This window comes from Pyrgilauda ruficollis, unplaced genomic scaffold, assembly GCF_017590135.1.
Source record: "Pyrgilauda ruficollis isolate IOZ18807 unplaced genomic scaffold, ASM1759013v1 scaffold96, whole genome shotgun sequence".
Taxonomy (NCBI): Eukaryota; Metazoa; Chordata; class Aves; order Passeriformes; family Passeridae; genus Pyrgilauda; species Pyrgilauda ruficollis.
Genome location: NW_024531710.1, coordinates 1,585,379 through 1,604,247, shown reverse-complemented (window position 1 = coordinate 1,604,247; position 18,869 = coordinate 1,585,379). Strand labels below are relative to the sequence as shown.

General features: G+C 42.2%; 2 protein-coding genes across 6 annotated transcripts; both read left to right on the top strand.

Annotated features, from left to right (window-relative positions):
- Positions 1-2,323: 2,323 nt before the first annotated feature.
- HYKK (hydroxylysine kinase) lies at positions 2,324-7,879 on the top strand. Of its 5 annotated transcripts, none has more exons than XM_041489703.1 (6): positions 2,324-2,502; positions 3,147-3,224; positions 3,522-3,859; positions 4,585-4,727; positions 6,583-6,766; positions 7,405-7,879. In XM_041489703.1, exons 3-6 carry the CDS (start codon positions 3,529-3,531, stop codon positions 7,866-7,868), a joined length of 1,122 nt encoding a protein of 373 aa, XP_041345637.1. In that variant the 5' UTR covers positions 2,324-2,502; positions 3,147-3,224; positions 3,522-3,528; the 3' UTR covers positions 7,869-7,879. The 5 variants fall into 5 exon arrangements, with proteins under 5 accessions (XP_041345637.1, XP_041345639.1, XP_041345638.1 ...); XM_041489705.1 differs by lacking the exon at positions 2,324-2,502 and adding an exon at positions 2,563-3,037 and having other exon boundaries at positions 6,583-6,619; XM_041489704.1 differs by lacking the exon at positions 2,324-2,502 and adding an exon at positions 2,564-3,037 and having other exon boundaries at positions 3,522-3,796.
- A 516-nt stretch (positions 7,880-8,395) lies between these two features.
- PSMA4 (proteasome 20S subunit alpha 4) lies at positions 8,396-13,730 on the top strand. Its single transcript, XM_041489706.1, has 9 exons — positions 8,396-8,448; positions 8,656-8,733; positions 8,950-8,992; positions 9,755-9,917; positions 11,191-11,268; positions 11,492-11,580; positions 12,438-12,568; positions 12,784-12,907; positions 13,326-13,730. Exons 2-9 carry the CDS (start codon positions 8,731-8,733, stop codon positions 13,478-13,480), a joined length of 786 nt encoding a protein of 261 aa, XP_041345640.1. The 5' UTR covers positions 8,396-8,448; positions 8,656-8,730; the 3' UTR covers positions 13,481-13,730.
- The last annotated feature ends 5,139 nt before the right edge of the window (positions 13,731-18,869 follow it).

Here is an 18,869-nt window from a genome sequence, read left to right as displayed (position 1 = left end):
TCAAAGGTATATTCTTGATTTAGTTCAAGGAAATGTTACTGGGGAGAAAATGGGAATTTAGCGCTGGTACATAATGGTGCCTCATGCAGATGATACAACTGCAACCCCATGGCCATTTACTAATGCTTGAAGGAAACAGCCCTCTGCCCTTTCTCCATGCTTCAGGAGACAGGGATCCAAGCCATGTCAAGGCAGATTGATGAGATGAAGTGCAATTTCAAGGCATGTGACTTACCTGTGAGTTGTCACCAGTAAAGCAAGTCAGTTCTTTTCAGAGACACAGGGGGCTGGCTTCATTACCTTAGCAGTTGCTCTGGTTCTACTGCACTAATGTGGCCCGTAGGCCACGAGAGAGAAGTTCTGAGCGGTGCTTGGGCACAGGGGCTGCTCAGCTGGAGGCTCCTATTGTTGCTGCAGCAGGTCCAGCTCTCAGCAAGCCTGAGACTGGCATCTCCAAGGTGGGCAGGCTGACTCCTCCCCTTGGACCCTGTGGGTTGGGGGCGCTGTGTGGGACAGCACTGCCCGTGTACCATCTGCTCAGCGGTGGGGAACTCCTGGCTCATGGGCCACGGGAACAGCCCTGTTCCCTCTCCCCTGTGCAGAGTGCAGCTCAGCGGGCCAGCAGCCAAGGAAGACATTTAACTCTGGACACACTGCTGGCACCCTGAGTGCCATAGGTGGGCAGGAGTGGCAGGAGCCCTCTGGCAGGGGCAGGCCATGGGACAGTCAGGGTTGCTGTGCTCACACACCAAACATTCAGTTCCATCTCTCTTTAGTATCCTAAGGTGTAGGAGGACGTGTACCTGTTTGAGAAGTGACTCAGTGTCTTAGATGTATTTAACTTAGACCTCTCTCCATTTGGATTTGGGGGAGAATCTTGTTGAAATTTTTGTAAATGTTTTCTCTTCTTGCTTCCCTCTTCCTCCCCATCCCAAACTACAAAGCTTTGGGATAGTGTTGATGTTTATACATTTTACACCTAAGTATAAGGCAAGAAGCTATGTATATTAATCCTATTTAAGCAACTGCAAATCACTGTCTGCTGTTTAAAGCCAACAGAACAGTCTTAAGTTGAGTAAGTATTGCATAAATATATCTTAAGTTCAATTGATGAAAATTGTGCATACAATGTTACCAATGTTGTAAATTATTTTTAATAAAGAAAATTGTATGACAGTTCTTGTATGTTACTGTCTATTTTGAATAGATGATAAGGAATACACTTAAAATGGTACTGTGCGTGAAGGGGTGGGGTGAATAAAGAAAGGGGATAATATTGTGTATTATATATGAGCATGTTCCATTTACTTGTTAGGAGTGAGTTTGGGCTCACAAAGCATGCTTAGCTGGTGTAGAAGGATGTTCTCTGGGTCAGCTGTGCTCCGGACACCACTCTGGATGTTATATCAAGTGCCTTTTTAAGAACTTTTTCTTTCCCTTCTGAAAAATGTCTCATTTAGAATCTAGATGAAATCCTGTATTAAAGCAAGCTGTTGGCCAAGGTTACAACTCTGACAAGATCCTCAGAAGTGATTTGGGGATGTCCACCACTAACCTACTTCAACCCTCACTTTCAGCACAGGCATTAGAATGGAGTTCAACTCATGGATGCTAAATTATTCAAGTCTATCTTTCTTCAGTCAATAACACAGGCCAAAGTACAACCTTCAAACTCTGCCTTGCCTCACAACCACAGTGAGCTTCCCCCAGAGCACCAGGCAGGCAGGAGAAGCACAGAAGTTTACAGGTCTTTGCTTTCACAGTCCAGTCTGGCAACTGAAGCAAGACTAAGCAGTACAGCTCTGCGCTGTAATCTTGTTTGCAGAGCTCAGGAGTTCATTTCTATAATCAGCTGTTAAACCACAGCAAGAATACTTTTCCACTGTTATCGATTTTACTCCAATGAGCTAAAGCTTCAGGGCCTCAGAAATCAGGAGAGGGAACACTAAATATTTTACAGAGCTCTATTCTTTGTAGAAAAAAATCCCTTAATTTTGTTATTTCTAGCGAGAAGAGTTGGTAAAATACTTTTATTAACATTTGTTCTGAAACTGGAGAGAAAAAAAAATTGTTTCTTGGGGAAATAGTTTCCTTTTTTTAAATTCCCTATTTGGTTAAAATAAGCATTTGATGAAGATAATGTTTTCAATTTTGGGTCCCTAATATTAGAAACAATACTGAAATTTTGTGATAGAGGATTTTTAACTGATTTACTTAAGATGCTTTAGGTGTTGTTTGGGTTTTGGGGGGAGGGGGGGTTGTTGGGTGTTCTTCAGCTGTCTTTCCTAAATTCCTTTTTCTTCAGGTTTCTAATTCTGTCATAGCAGGACGTCAACTACAGCAGATTACCTTTTTTCATTAGGAGTTTCAGAAGATATTTCTATATTAATCTTAAGGTTTGTCATTATTTTCATTAAGGGTCAAATTTTCTGGGACTGGACCTATTGTCCCGGTAAAAACTCTCTGGGACAGTCTAAGGACATCCCGAGCAAGATGCCTCAGGTTTGTTATATGTATTTATATGTGGTCTTCAGTCTTAGCATTTGGCGGAGATTTTGATGTGGTGTGCTGATAAAAGGGTTTAAAGAAAAGAATAAAACGTACGTGTTCCCTCCTGCCCGCTGCGGGCGCAGGGGTTTTTAGCGTTCTGCCTTCGTGACAGGAAGTCGTAGCTTTCCTCCCCTCTCGTGCCGCTGGCAAGCAAAGCCCACGGCCCGGGGCAGCGCTCCGGCGCCGCGGGGAGGCTCCGGCGCCGCTGGCCCCGGGTAAGGCGCGGGGGCCGCGGGCTCGCCTGGCCGCGCTCGGAGCGGGCGCAGCCCCGCGTTCCGCTGAGCACGGGGCGCTCCGGCCGCCAGCAGGGCAGGCGGGAGCCGGGCTGGCCGGGCCCCGGCTGCTGACGGCAGCTTCTGCAGTTCCTCGGCCTCCCCGGGCTGGGCAAAGGTTGGCGCGGCTCCCAGCGAGTCCAAGGGTTGCGCCCGTCCGCGGAGGCTCCAGATTGCTGCAGCTGGGCAGGCGAGAGACGAGCGAGCTCCTGCAGGTTTGTGCTGCCTTTCTTAGCACAGGAATTTGGAAGGCCGTTACCAAGCAGAAAGATTTAATCTGCTTTAACGTTATGATTTACTAAAATGATTCTTGCCTTTTGCAAGCACGAATTGAAGACCTCTGATCAGGGATTCAGCAACTCTGCTCCTGAGGGAGTCATTCCTACCTATCAACAATACCAGGTTAGGCTGCTGCTAGAAATGAGCTAATAAAAGCTTGGTTAATAAGCTCTTCATGTCTGCTATTCTGAACAGATTGAGTGCATCTCTCTGGCAGTCTTTCTTTTGAGGGGCTGCAGCCTAAGTATTTGGTAAGCTATGATGTAAGAAACCTGAGCTGGCATAGGGGGTTGGTTTTCTTTGCTTGTTTGATAAATGTAGGAAACTCTTCTCCAGTAGCTGAATGCATTTTGTTGCAGTCATTACTGCTTCTGGTGTCAGAATACAGATCAGATCATCCAGCTTTTCTTTTTCTCCTAGAGACACAATGTCTTCTGGAAATGACTGTCAACCCCAGACCTTGACCAAACCTACATTTGATGAGAGAGAGGCAGCTGAATTGGTTGACAGGGTGTTTGGATTGAAGGTATCTTGGATCAGGTCTCTCCCCAGCTATGATGATCAGAACTTCCACGTGCGTGTCTCAGCTGAAGGTGCTGATGAGTATGTCCTCAAAATCACCAATTCAGAAGACAGCCAGCAGCCTGACCTCATTGAAGCACAGACCCAGGCCATGATGTTTCTCAGTGCTGAAGGTTTCCCTTCACCTACTCCTTATCTGACAAAAGATGGTAACATAATGTCTCTGGAGTCAGGAGGTGAGCCACTGTGGGCACCTTTACTGCCCCACTCTCACCCTTAGCTCGGCAGTAGCTTGCTGTATGGCATACTCTGTGTATGCTGTAGGGAAACTCTAGGCCTGTGTTTGAATAGTAGGGGTATGCATCAGGTGACCTGTATTCCAGCCATAATAGTCCAAAGTTAAAATACCAGAAGCAAAGCAGCTCAGAGAGAGTAATAATTAACTGCGAAAACACTTAGGAAAACACTTCGGCTTAAGGAATTGGAGAAAACATTTATCTGACATGTGTCCATGCACAGGAAAAGTTAAAAACGCCTCATTGACTAGGTGGTGCTTGAAATTATTTGTCTTCAGAGTGGTGTAAAATACAGTTCTCATCCATCCCTGAAGCCAGAATAAATTGCTTTAATAGTGCTTGGGAGAAAAATGGTGTTGGCATTTAGCTTTTACTGTCACTGTAACTTCCAAACAACATTTGGGATTCCTGAGACCTGTTCTGCTGCAAAACTTTATGTGGGTGTGCTCAGGCACTGGAGGAACCCTGCTTGGTGCTGAGTTTTTCTCAGCATAGATTTTCTAAGTGTGTTAAGGTTTGTACATTACACAACATTCTGGCAAATCAAATCTTTGCATTTTTATGAGATACATCTGACAACTTCTACACTGGGATACGCCTTTTTTGCCTCTTGCATTAACTGTTACAGAGCAGAGTGACTGACTGCATCTCTCCTTCCTTGTCAGGTGCTGGACTTGGGAGCAAGAAGTACATAGTCAGATTGCTGACTTACCTGCCAGGTACACCAGTAGCAAAAATCAGTACCAATGCTCAGATTCTGTATGAGATTGGGAGGCTCGCTGCCAGCGTGGATAAAGTGCTCTCAGCGGTGAGTTCTCATGCTTTAGCCTCACACTTCTCTCTTAATCCATGTCTCTTCAGCATTTGCTCACGTGCTTGGTGCCTGCTTTTCGGACCTGCAAATTGCAAGTTGGTGATTGCAGATGTCAGTGCCTCATGGCTCAGGTGCCAGCCTCCAAGCTGGCTAAAGCCTTTCCCCAAGTACTTGACAAGTGACACGGTACTGGTGATCCTTCTGCAATGCATTTTTGTACCATGAATAGGGAGATAAGGAGTTCTTTTTACTTATGCAAAGCTCGCCTGTTAGTGTTTCAAACCTGGCAAATAAAGGAGAATGAACCCTAGGGTGCTCCAATTAGAAGAACAGAATGCCAAGCTTGTTTTAAAGGATTTTTGTGTAGTGCTCAGCTGGCTGATCTATTATTTTGAATTCCTTTTGACTTGCTGACTTTCTTCTCTTCATTAGCACTTGCGACCATTTCACATTGATACTCTCCCTACAGTGCCAGCTGTGTCAACAGAGTTCGTGGCACTTCTCATTTGCACCACTTCCACTCAGTCTTAATGCAAATTAAGTTCTTTACTCTGTATTTACACAGGATAATAAGGCTGATCAATCAGCCAGTACTAAGTTTGATGCATGAAAGACCTCACATTATTTTATTAACCTTTCATTAACCTTTCCTTCTCATGTTCTGGCTACAAGCTTCAGACAGTTATGAAATGTGAATTGCCAGTTTTACTAAGCACATTCTTAAATTACAAGAGCATTTTCAGTTGTGAAAGATAACTTACTGTTGCCTTCTGACACACTGGTCACACTCTTATAATGTGGTTAAAATAAGCTAGCCTCAAAATATGCTGTGATTGATCCTGCTAATAAGCAAGTAGTTAATGAGAAGCAATTCTGATGGAAAAGGCTCTTTATTCCCTTAACACATGGATTATCATCCACCAAGGTGGTTTAGGCTTGATCTTGTTCTCTACTTGTTCATACACTGTCTACTTTTGACTTTCATTTAGTGATCTTTAAGAGCCTTAATTACAAACATAATTTTTGTAGTTTTTTTCTTAAAAGGAGGCCAGCTACTTTTGTGGGAAGTTAGTTTTTTTTTTTTTTAATTTGCCCTATGCACTGATCCAACCTGGCCCAGAGGTTACCTTAATAAGCATTTGAGGAGTCCAAGATAAGCATGGTGTGCGTAGTGGGAGAGATACTTTTCCTCTTTGAATGTCACTTTCCAAACCATCCTTTCCATTTGCTAGTGAGAGAAGGGTTAAGAACCTTGTATGTTTGAAGTAGCGAGGCCTGGATGTACTAAGGCAAATTTTCATAAGCATAAAGCCATGGTCAGTGTCTCCATAAACTACTGTGCTCAGGATTTTCCACACACCAGCTGTTACTAAGGCTTGTCCCCTAAAGGTGCCACCTTTAGAAGCACAGAGTGTGCCTGCTCCCAGCATGCTGGCAGGTTTTGTGTCTCTGGTGCTCCCACAGCTTTCTGCAGCCCTAGCTGTGTAGGCTGAGCTCTGCCAGAGTGGGACTCTGGCCTTGGAAGAGGCTGAAAGTTGCTATGCTAACATCACCCTATGGACAGTCAACAGCAGTTTCACGTTATTGAAGTGACAAATGACTTAAAGTAATCTTTGTACCCAAAACATGGGAAAAACCATTCAGGCTGTATGTAGGTATTAAGATGCTTGCTTTAGTCATTCTTCAGGTTATTCTTTTACATGATCTAAAACAACAGTCCAACTCATGGTGCTTTTTGGTAAGTCTTATTAGAAACCTGTTGAAATTAATAGGGGTTTTGAATCAAGCCATTTAATCATAAAGTCTGCAATTTTTTTCATGCCTATATTATTGTGTGCTTTTTCCAAAGAAATTCCAGCATCCATCGGTAAAAAGTCTGCATCGAGGTCAGTTCATTTGGAATCTGGCAAATGTTCCTCTTCTAGATCAGTACATTTATGCCTTGGGCCAAAACAAATACTGTGCAGTGGTGGAGCAAGTTATTGAGCAGTTCAAAGGCAAAGTAATACCCAAGCTAAGCAGTTTCCGAGCCTGTGAGTATTTTATTCTCATTGTAATTATGTTGAACTGAGACACAGAAATTTCATACAGGAGTTTGGCTCTGTAGAGAAGGAAAAAAAAAAACCAACAAAAAAAGTAAATCTCTTTTCCTTAGCCTAGATATGGACATAGCACAGAGTAAGCCAAGAGGAATGTTCTGTCCAGTCAGGGTCAGTTCTTTATTCTTCTGAGTTTCCTCTCATTTAAGTTTATGATTTTCATGCTGTTATATCAGCTTACTAAATATATACAGAGTACAGTGCTACCTTTTGTAAAGGCCCAAATAAGTACTTAGTCCAAATTTTGGAATTCAAATTACATTGATATTGATGATGAGGTGACAATTCTATAGTTGGAAACTACTGTTGTGCGTTTGTGAACACGCAGTGTACTGTAGATCACAACAGCCTGGAGCGCCATCCCGTAACGCTTCCTCTTCTCCTCTGCTGTCGGTCATCTGGCAGTGCAGTGGAGCTTCACGGGAAGCAGTAAAGGTGTGACAGGCAGCACTTGATGCTGCAGGGGACTAGTATGGTTTTGTAGCTGAGTGTTAGTTTGACATGCATCTTCCTAAAGCTGTTTCAGGTGTTTAATAATTATTAAATACTGTTTCTATTTCTTCTGTGTTTAGGTATCAATCATGGAGACCTTAATGACCACAATATTCTAGTAGATTCCAGTTCTGCTTCCCTGGTGAATCCCCAGTACAGAGTGTCTGGCATCCTGGACTTCAGCGACATGAGTTATGGGTATTACGTGTTTGAGGTTGCGATAGCCATCATGTACATGATGATTGAGAGCCCAGACCCTCTGAGTGTAGGGGGACATGTTCTCGCAGGGTTTGAGAGCATCCTGCCGCTCACTGCTGAGGAGAGAGGTGCCCTCTTTCTCCTGGTGAGTGGGAGGTTTGCACAGTCCCTCGTCATCGCTGCCCACACGGCTCTTCTGTACCCAGAGAACAAGGAATACCTCACAATCACGGCAAAAACTGGCTGGAAACACTTAATGTCAATGTTCGAGTTGGGCCAGGAAGCTGTGGAGAAGAAGTGGTTTGAGACTGCCCAGGGGTACACGCACCACGCATCTGCCCCGTAGGTCCGTGGCTGCTGAGGTACTGGGGGTGACTCCAGACTGAATAAAGGCACAAATAAAGCAATAAAGGCAGCGCTGTCTGAGCTGGATGGGCAGCGTCCGCGGGCAGGGCGGGACCCGACTCATCTCCCCGGGAGAGAAAACCATTACCGCCCCCACGGCGGGCGCAGGAGTGTGGCCATCACCGCCCTCACAGCGGGGGGAAGGGTACGTGACCATTATGCGCCCTCATGGCAGGAGCCGGGCTCTTTTCCCACCCTCACGCCGGGCTGCGGTGTGACCGTTACCTGCGGTGTGACCGTTACCTGCCCCCTCACGCCGAGGTGCGGTGTGACCGTTACCTGCCCTCGCACGGCGGGCGGGGCCGTTTCCCGCCCCTTTCGGCGGAGCTCGGGCACGCGCACGTGACGCTGCGAACCGCGCGCGCCAGCCCCGCCCCAGGCCGGCACGAGGCACCGCGCAGGCGCGGCGGCCATTTCCGACGCGGTGGTGAAGGTTCGGGCGCGGCCGCAGCGCCCGGTTCTTGCCCGCCGGCTGGGCCTCGCCGCCCCCCGCCCGGCCCAGCGGTTGCCTCCGGCCCGCCGTGAGTGAGGACGGGCGGCGGGTGGGCGGTGGGGCGCGGGACGCGTCTCTGTGCGGTGCGGGAGGCGGCGCGGCCCTCGCGTTCTGCCGCGCTGAGGATGACTGTGCAGTGGGGGCGCGGGCGGCAGCGCCCCCTGGGGCCGTGCCGGGGTGCGCTCGGTGCCGGTTCCCGGGGCTCCCGGTTCACGTGCCCTGTGCTCTCTTGCAGGCCCGGTGCCGGTTCCCGTGCCCTGTGCTCTCCTGCCGGCGCGCTGCCCTCTGCCCGCGGCGCGTCCCCGGCACCATGGTGAGTGACCCGCCTTCCCCGGAGCTTTGCTGAGCCGCGGGTGCTGCCGAGTCACGGCCCGGGCGGGGGCGGCGGGCGGCGGTCCCACTGTAGGGACCCGGCTGCGGGCACCAGTGACCAGCCCGAGGTCACCGAATGGCTGGGTCTGTTATATAGGGGCTTTATGGCGTTGGTGACAAGAGACTGGTGATACTTACTGAGCTATTCCTTTTACAGTCTCGAAGATATGACTCCAGAACTACCATATTTTCTCCGGAAGGTATTTTTTTTTACCCGACACTTTCAAGTCAGCTCTAACTGTTCTGTCTTCTCAAAACTATCAAAACACTTGCACAAAGGGTGGTTGTTAGTAGCATGTTTCTGTCTGAATATGAATTGCAGATATCATATTTGCCCACACCCAGTTCTGTAGGGACAGCAAGGATCCGGAGTGGACACTTTCAAATTCATTCTAATTGAAGCAATAATAAGACTGAGTCCCATTAGTGAGTAGTATCACGTGCCATGTTTTTGAAATAACTATTTATCTCTTGTTTGAGCATGGTTAGATTTTGTCACTATCCCCTGAGAATGGATAATATCCTGCAGGTGCAGTAATGCCTCTCCTTGTTATTCTTGCACATGCTGAAACAAGTACGTACAAACCATGTTTTCTTACTTCTTAGATGGGAAGAACCCAAGAAATACAGTATAAAATATTTTATTCATTTATTGAAAATTTGTCTTGGGTTATTCTACTGCACAGAGTTCTTTAATTTTTATTTTTTTTCTATAGAAATGTGGTTTGGTTTTTTTATAGAAAGGGTTTTTTTCTCCAGTGGCCATGTTCAGTATTACCTTATTTTCCTTCTGTGAATCCTTCCTCCTTTTCAGTCAATTAATTTACAACTGACTGGTAAGAGACTGGAGAAGTAGATGGGACAGTGAGCACTTGTCAGATTCTTGTAACTTTCAGTCACCTTGTGCAGTTGGTCTTGTTCAGTGTCGTTTTTTGATGACAGGAATTCCAATCCTTTCCCAGGTCGCCTGTACCAAGTTGAGTATGCCATGGAGGCCATCGGCCATGCGGGCACTTGCCTGGGAATCCTAGCAAACGATGGAGTTCTGCTGGCAGCAGAGCGGCGCAACATTCACAAACTGCTCGATGAAGTGTTTTTCTCAGAGAAGATATACAAACTTAATGAGTAAGTTGGAATGGTGATTAAATGTCCTGTGATGTTACCAGCAAAGTGCTGGTTAGCACATAACCTGGTCTTATTTTATTTGAAGTGTTAATAATCTTTTTGTTTGGTGTTTTAGACAAGTATGACTATTCTGTCTTTGTTCACTTTAGCAGTTCCCCTTCTAAAGTAGAAGTATTGCTGGTTTGTTTTTTTTATCTCCAGGAGAATTTTCTAGGTGGAATAGCCTGCTTGTTGGTACTATGCCATACAAGGTAATGGTATTGTAGCAGTTAAGAAAACTGGAAAATCTCAGCTTTACAAAATACCGTTGGGGGGCAGAATAAAGAGGGCACACAAAAATTACCATGGTATTTCAGCTTTCCACATCTCTGTTTTTCTTTTGTCCGAGGTAACTGGATAAAATGTGCCTTAGGCTTCTTTGCCACAGTTATAGCAGAGATGAAACATCTGTCCGTCATGATTTTCATTCTAGCTCCTGAAAGTTAAATTTGTGATGTCAGAGCAAAGGGATTTATAGATTATGCTTTTTTGTTGCACGGGAGGTAGAGCTTCATCCTTGACAAAAGCTGCAAATGACCACAGATAGTTTCCATCCTGTCTTGCCTCCCATTCCATGTTGATCTTGAAAGCACCTGGAATGGTAGGAAGTACTGGATTTTCAAGGAGGCAGTGTAACAGCACACTGGAGTAGTCACCTAGAACAGCCTTTCCATCTTTTGGAGAATTCCTAATTTCACAAATCTTTTTTGTGTAGCAAAAGATTTGTAGCATATCAGATTGAGCTAAAGAGATACTAAATTAAGATCCAACAAAACAATCAAGGATTGAAGTGCTTATTTTTCTTAGGGCCCTACCAAGACCATGAAGTTTGTTACACAGATGCCATGTGTCAGCCAGCAGCTCCCACTGAAGGCCTGTCACATCAGTGTGACATCAGTGTCAGGTGGCCTCCTGAGAGGCACCTGTATGAATGTGCCTAACAGCTCTTGTAAAACACTCAGAACTTCATCATCCTTGGCATGGCCCTCTTCCCAGAACTGTAGGTATAACTGACATCCTGACTTGCTGACTTTGGCTGTCCACCTCTGCTCTTAGCAAATGGTAACTGATATTTTTGATGCACCCTAAGGGCAAGAGCTGATGAACCCATTTTGTGTGGCAGCTGTGTAGCTTTGATGAGAAAGCGGGTGCTCTGCTTGAACCTCTGTATGAAGATGTGAGTGTTGGTTGGAGATTAACAGGAATTCAGTTAATTTGTATGCTTTTCTTGCAGGGATATGGCGTGCAGCGTTGCAGGAATAACTTCAGATGCCAATGTTCTAACAAATGAGCTGAGACTGATTGCACAGAGGTGGGTCTGCTGACAGCTAGCATGGTTTTACTCACCTGTGCTGTCACATTCAGCTCTCTTTATGCACTAGATCAGAATGAACATGCATTTGGTAGATCAGAAGTAGGTTGAAGTAGAACACACAGATACTCTAACTTGGGAACTTGTTTCCTCTTAAATGTTGTGCAGGATATGGTCAGGAAAACAAGTTTTGAAAACTGTTTTTTTTCCTCTTTGATATTAGGTATTTGTTACAGTATCAAGAGCCTATTCCTTGTGAACAACTAGTAACAGCACTGTGTGATATCAAGCAGGCTTATACACAGTTTGGAGGTAATGGAGTGTGATGAATCATTGTGTTACTAAATGTCTCAAGAACAATTCTTACATAATGTGAAGGATCTAAGTCTGTGGACAGTTCTACTGAATTCTCTTAAAAAGTTATACTTAGGGAAAAACAGCCTAATTTAAGAGGGGAATGTGTAGTCATGGTAACTGTTTTTTGCTGCTGATGCTTCTACTTTTTATGGCTTGGGTAATTGATGGCTGAGATGCTGGCTTATTGCATAGAATGCTTTGAGTGCTCTTGCATTTAATGAATGCCGTCAAAAGACCAGCAGACAATTGTTTAGACAACCTTTCAACATTTTGGGCCCATCCAGCATAATGGCACAATGAATCAAAAACAAGGCTGTATGTAGGGGTATCAATATTCTAACACTTGAAAAAAGTACTGTTTATGTGGCTCAAGCAATATGTTAGAAAATTATATTGTAAATAGTGTTCCTCAGTATGTGAACTGATGATTGTGTTGTTTTACATCTATGTAGTGGGAGAGAAGTACCTTTTAAACTACCTGGCTTTTGACATTGCTAAGTTAAATGCTTTAACAGCTAAGCTACATACTTGAAATAGTACATTTTGATTTAAAGTTCTGAGATAGTAAATTACAATTTGTGGAGACACAAATGAACTGCTCTTAAGGTTAAATGGAATAAACCTCTGCTGCCTCCCACCCCATGTCTTAGAAGGAAATGCTGGCGTGCTTATCTCTAGCAACAGAAGTGCAGAACTGTGTTAAATCCTAGTTCACAGGAATAGATTGAAAAACAAAATCAAAAGAAAATAATTGTAACTCATGACCAATCTTGTTACTAAATTTAGGTTGCTAATAGCCTTCTTTTCAACAGGAAAACGTCCTTTTGGTGTTTCATTGCTCTATATTGGCTGGGATAAGCATTATGGATTTCAGCTGTACCAAAGTGATCCTAGTGGAAATTATGGAGGGTGGAAAGCCACATGCATTGGAAATAATAGTGCTGTAAGTTCTGGGTTTTTTCTTCTCAAAAAGACAAGTTAAAAAGTGTCAATTGTACTGTATTAATTAAGCTGAGTGATTATTAGTGTGGGAGAGATTTACAGGTAATTGTAGGAATGCTGCTGTTAACTCCTGTGTTGGTATCTGGCAAAACCCCGCACCCTGGCTGTGTGGTTGATTGCCCACAGACACAGCTTTAAATTCTGTGAAATTTACAGGCAGCTGTGTCAATGCTGAAGCAAGACTACAAAGAAGGGGAAATGACCTTAAAGACTGCCCTGGCATTGGCCATTAAGGTTCTAAACAAGACCATGGATGTCAGCAAGCTCTCTGCTGAGAAAGGTGAGCATTCTCTACACAGGACAGCACCCTCTGCTTAAACAAAGGGAGCAGTGAGTGCACATATTCCAGATGTGGCTCACTGGAGTGTTAGTTGTCACAAAAAAATGTTTTCAGAAGATGCAGCAGTTCTCAGCCTTAGCCTAAGAGGCATTCAGATAGCTCAGTCCGGGCCGCTGGGCCCTGTTAGCCAGCTCCAGAGGTGAGGCTGCAGTTCGGGGATGGAATGTCTGTGTCTGGGAGCAGAGCCCTGTGAGGAGCTCCCCTGCTGCAGGAGGGAGCTGCGGGTGGCTGCCTTCAGCCAGGCTGCGTGGCACAGGGAGCTTTGGAGCCTTCTGCCTCACTGTCACTTGTCATCTCAAACCTTGCCCTGCTGATGATTGCTCTGCCTAAACGCTGCTGTCTGTTCCATGTGTTTCAGTTGAAATTGCAACACTGACAAGAGAGAACGGAAAGACAGTAATAAGGGTTCTGAAGCAAAAGGAGGTGGAACAATTGATAAAACAACATGAGGAGGAGGAAGCAAAAGCTGAACGTGAAAAGAAGGAGAAAGAACAAAAAGAGAAGGATAAATAGAATATGAAATCAAGTGTTCTCTAGATAATAAAGGACCTGCTTCAGCAAAAGATAATCTGGATTTTTGTGCTGTAGAAGCCTACAGCTATGCCATGGAGGACCCAGAAGTACCTTTGATGAACCAGGTCCTTAGTCATCATTTAGATAATTAGTTTACTGCTCCTTACATTGACCAATAATTGCTTTAATTCTTGAACACTCTTTCTTTCATCTTCTATTTTTTATTATGGAATAAAATTTAAGAAGAATAGTGATGGGTGTCTTTATTTCCTCAATAATGCCTGGATATGCACAATCTTGAGGAATTTAATTGCTTTAAACCATTAAAACAAGGTATATGCTAGTTGGTAAAGAACAAATATGGTGTTAGAATTGCTAGAATTTTGTGTGTATGTGTGGGTTTTCCTTTAAAGGTAGTGAAAAGAGCTCCTAAGTTTGAAAAGTCATTTCACAAATACAGAATTAAAGTGTGCTGGCATGCCAAGTTTTAGTTTTGGCCTATTTTGTTCTATAGCAGGCTCTGTCAAACTGATGGTCTTGCAAGCAGTAGTGTTTTAAAGATGCCCTGTAGCAAATGTGTTCAGTTTATCATAGCCTTCACAAGTGCATGTGTTTTCTAAGGAATTAATCATACAACACTAGTTATATTCACACAAACTAGAAAGATATTTTACAAAGGCCATGTGAAAATGCTTTGTCTTGTCAAAGTACAAATAGGTAAGTAAAATAGTGCATGATTTTTAGGCCATGTTGACTACTTCACATTTTATCCTGAAAGGAAATGAAGATGTTTTATGTTCAGTTGAGTGTTGCTGATACTTCCCCAGTGAATTTGATTCCCTTCTCCGATACACCAGTCAAAAAAACTAACCAGTTAACCACCAATTAATTGTGCATTAATTAGGAATCATAGTCATTTTTGTCCAGCTTTCCCCTATACTGAATGCAAAAAAGTATGATTATCAGATTAGGAAAAAACTCATCTACTTCTGAAAAAAAAAAAATTGTAATCTGGAGTGAACAAAAAAAAAAATGCTACTGAAAATTACTGTGCACCCATTCAGATATCAAAAGCAAAGTGAAAAACCTGAGTGCTTAAAAGTGAGGCCTTGCTAAATTTCAAACCATAACAGCAGTGATCCAGCTCATTTGTGCCCACCCTGGATTGTATTGCTCTTGTAGGTTGGTTTGGTTTGGTTTTCTTACCCCAAAGGATATTTGATGTATACAGGATTTAATATGACCATTTAAAGAAACGGAGTGAATCCATACAGTGTTTTGTTGGTTTAATCCATCTCAGACATTTTTGACTAAAATGTACTTTGTCAACATGGCCAGAAATGACCCTTCCTCCTGACTGAACCCATTTTTGAGCTCACTGCTGCAAGAGTCACTGTGGAGAACAGAGGGAAGGAATCTGCCTCAAGATGTCTGTGCTGCAGCTTGTGTAGTTACCCTGCACTCATTCTGGCAGCCTCTGTGCACAGAAGGGGGAGGCTGTGGGTTCTCTGCAGGACCTGCTTGGTCATTCTCTAAGCCTTGGTGCAGCCCAATTGCTTTAGTCTTTAGCACTGAACTTAGATAGCACTTTGTTAGTATGCCAATTTTATAGCTAATGAAAGTTCTACTGACTTATTTAGGCCTTGTGCAGCAGTAGGTCTTCCAAATAACAACACAGGAATGGTATTTCATGTAGCAAGTCCTGAATAGTTGCAGACAACATGCAATGGGTAATATTTCATCTCCATTATAAAGGATTGTATAAATACCTCAGGCTCCATTTAATATAAAAATTCAGTGCTGAATCTTTCTATTTTTTGATACCATGAATGCAATATATCAGCATCTTTTGCAGATTTCTGGATCGCTGATGGTGGTTATACAAGTACTTGGAATATGCTCTAAAAGCAGCAATGCCAAAATGGAGTTTTTTCTCACTTCTCAAAGACGACTTGCAACAATACGTGATAGATTCCAGCAATGCTTTCTGTCTTCTGGGAAACTTAGTGCATCTGAGCTTGTGTTCATCAATGTATATAGTTCATAAAAGGCAGTTTGTTTAGTGTAATAGTGTAAGTATTATCAGGTATCTTAGAATATAGACTTAGTAAAAATATTTTTCTTAGAAGCATTTTTTTCTAAAAAAATGGGGATAACTCATATATGCATATTTTGGTTTAAAAAATTACCAATACCATTTTCTTGCCAAACATGGCATCATTTGCTGGTAAAGGAGAACTTTTTAGGTACTGTAATAATAAAAAGTTGGAATGACTTTAATAAATATATCGAAGCCTTGTAATAAGTTTTAAAAGATCTATTTATTTAAAGGTTTTGTTTGCAAAAGTGGAAGAAGTATTGTCTAATACTTCTTGAGTATAATCTTTGAACAGTAATTACCAATTTAATTTAAAAAACCATCATCTCTCCTGAGTGCCGTCAATAGCTGGTTGTGAGCTGAGCCCCAGGACTGCCTTGGAATAGGCAAGTAACTCTAGCTGGCAGTCATGTCCAAGATGTACAGCCAAGTTCTCCTCACTGAAATTTAATTTGGGATTCATTTCTGCATTTGAGCCTAGAGCAGTAAGCAGATGCTGGAGATCTTTCATTATTAGAATCTTCCTGAGCCATCTGGACACTAATGCAAGTTTCTTTCCTGTTCTTCCTAGAAATAAGAGCAGTGTTTGACTGCATTGGCCTACTGTATTGATTCTGGCTTTGTGTGTTAAAAAAAAAAAAAAAAAAATCACCACCAACTGTGCCTTTTCTGGGAGTGGTTTGGGGATAAGTCGTAAGAACAGAAAAATGATTCTGGCGATACATTTGAGGTATCTTTGCTAATCAAAATTATCTTTATGTTCTTTGTATGTTTTTTTTTTTTTTTGGTGTACGTAGTGTTTATGTAGAGTTTACAGTGTAATACATAAGTATTTAAAATATTTAGCTATTGCTGTGGATTTAATGTTATTTTAAAACAAGATCTTCATGTGGTGCTGTGGAAGGTGACAGATTTTTCAAATTAGGTAAAAGTATTTACTTAAAATTGTTTGCATAATATGATGTTTATAAACTTAAAAAACTGGTTAGCTTATATCTCACTTGAGTGCATGATAGAATTTGTTAGGGCAAGTATGCAAATATTCACAAATAGATTGTCCTAGGAAATTGTAATGTGGTTTGTTATTCTAAGTAGTTTAAGGGATAATGAAACTACTGCTTCTCCAATAATTACCTGTGCTGTCTCTTGCATCTGTCAGTGTTTAAAAATAGTTAGCTTGTTTTCTAGGTGACTGTATTCTGTTCAAATAAAGTCAAATTAACTTCCAAGACTGCTTCTTATATGATCTCCTTTAGGTATGCTTCCCTCTTCATCCAAATATTTTACTTGTTGGTTACAAAAGCACCCAAATTAAGAGACAACAAAAAACTCCTGATGTTAAATTTGGAAGCCTCTTCTGGTTTCTTATATATTTCCAAGGTAATTATTTATTCTTTCCCTTCATAACCTTAAAATTAGGAAGAAATACTTCTCCAATGTGTTGTGAAAATGAATATAATGATTGAAAGGTGTTCAATGGTTTCAGGACTGTGATACATGGATAACACAGACATGATACAGACAGGATAATACAAGACATGTAAGTCCAAGAAGCTGGTGCACTCAAATACTTCATACATGAGAGAAATTGTTTTGTTTTAGACTGGTGGAGATCCTAAGACTTACTTAAATGTCTTTAATTTTCTTTAAAGAGTGTTTTCCGCTATGTTTTTCTGCAGTAAAAATTATCCTAATTTTCAAGTTTTAATTGCAGTCATTTCTACTACAATATGAAGACCTACTGAAGTTACTGGATTTAAGAGTACCCTTCACTGGCTTTAATCTTGAGAAAATTCAGCTGCACAAAGTTTTTAGAACATTTCTCATTTTACAAATAGAACTGCGCAGCTGCCTATTTTTATCCGGGTTTAATTTGGCATTTGGCTTTCCAGTTAAACTACTCTTCAGTGCACAGTAAAAGCTGCCATCAGCCAATTTATTGCAGCTTCTCGGAGTGTACTTCAGCAGGGACCTTCAGATGTCACCTCCTGCTGACAAGGATCCTTTGAAAGACAGCATTACTCCTAATTGTTTAGGCTTTTATTTAATGGTAAATAGTAAACTTAACATGCTGCTGATACCATTAACATTCTGCTCCAAGTTCAAAGCAGCAGGAAAAAACATCTACTTATTTATAACTACTGTTTTCTAAAACAGTAATAATACAACATAATTAACATGTGCCAGACGATGCTACATAAAATATTTAGCAAAATGTTAGGCATGTAACCCAGACGGTTTAATCCTTTTATATCCTCCAGCATCTGTTTTGCCTAGTTAGGACCCAGCTGCACACAAATCCACAGTTATGTAATAAAACCAGTTTTCCTATGTCCTGCACGTTCTAGTGGCAGCTATGTTCAACATTGGTAACGACACATTATGGCTCTAAAATGCATCTGCTGCAGTGCACAGAAATACAGATTTTACCTGATAATCTCATATTAGGAACACCAGGTGCAGTGCAGTAGTGAACCAGCTTCCATCAAAAACTACAGAGTTGCAATTAGAGTACAAATTTTGCCCAGTAATTCTTGAAGCACTCAGAAAATATCACAAGTAGAGTGTCACCAAAAAAACAAAAAAAAAAATCCAAAAAAAAAAAAAAAAAAGTGGGAGTTTGTGCCCTGTTTTGGGCTAAAATATATTTTTCATTTAGTATAAAATCTTGAGTTGACAACAGCATATACTTTGAGCATTTCAAAATAAGAGCATGCTGCATCCTTTACCCAAATATTCTGATTGTAGAAGATATGCCATATAGAAATGGATTCTCAATATATAAAATGACCATATTTACTGCAGAGCATCCAAATCAATAGAGCCTGTCACTAGAAGTGTGCTGGAGGAAACTCCTGTGTAAGCAGCCTTTTTTGTGTGCTTGTACAGCCTGCATTATGTCTTGCACAGACATGCACAACACAAATATGGCTGCAGGAAAAGATAATACAGAAAAATATGAATCTAAAAATTAAGAAAAGGATTGAAATGCTCCAGTATTCTGTTTTGGTCATTGAAAAGATTCACTGTTTACACAGAGATGCAGTTTTTCTGTAAAATAAACAACTTGTATAAAAGAATTTTGACAATTGACAACATGCTTAGTGAAATTGCTCTTTGGGTAGTGCTCATTTTAGAAAGGCATAAAGTTGCTAAAATTATTTCAGTTAAATAAGACTATTTTCCTGAGGAATGCGGTATCTAGCACTTTTCATGTAGAAGCTGATTAACACATTAAAGTCATTTAGCCCTTCTTTCCAAGTCTCTTCTCTCTATGAAATATTAAACACT

Excerpts from the sequence above, each read along its gene's own strand:
- HYKK (XM_041489703.1), top strand. The coding sequence starts at position 3,529 with ATGTCTTCTGGAAATGACTGTCAACCCCAGACCTTGACCAAACCTACA. Across the intron at positions 3,860-4,584 it reads AATGTCTCTGGAGTCAGGAG|GTGCTGGACTTGGGAGCAAG; the intron begins GTGAGCCACTGT and ends CTTCCTTGTCAG. Across the intron at positions 4,728-6,582 it reads TGGATAAAGTGCTCTCAGCG|AAATTCCAGCATCCATCGGT; the intron begins GTGAGTTCTCAT and ends CTTTTTCCAAAG.
- PSMA4 (XM_041489706.1), top strand. Across the intron at positions 9,918-11,190 it reads AAGATATACAAACTTAATGA|GGATATGGCGTGCAGCGTTG; the intron begins GTAAGTTGGAAT and ends CTTTTCTTGCAG. Across the intron at positions 11,581-12,437 it reads GGCTTATACACAGTTTGGAG|GAAAACGTCCTTTTGGTGTT; the intron begins GTAATGGAGTGT and ends TCTTTTCAACAG.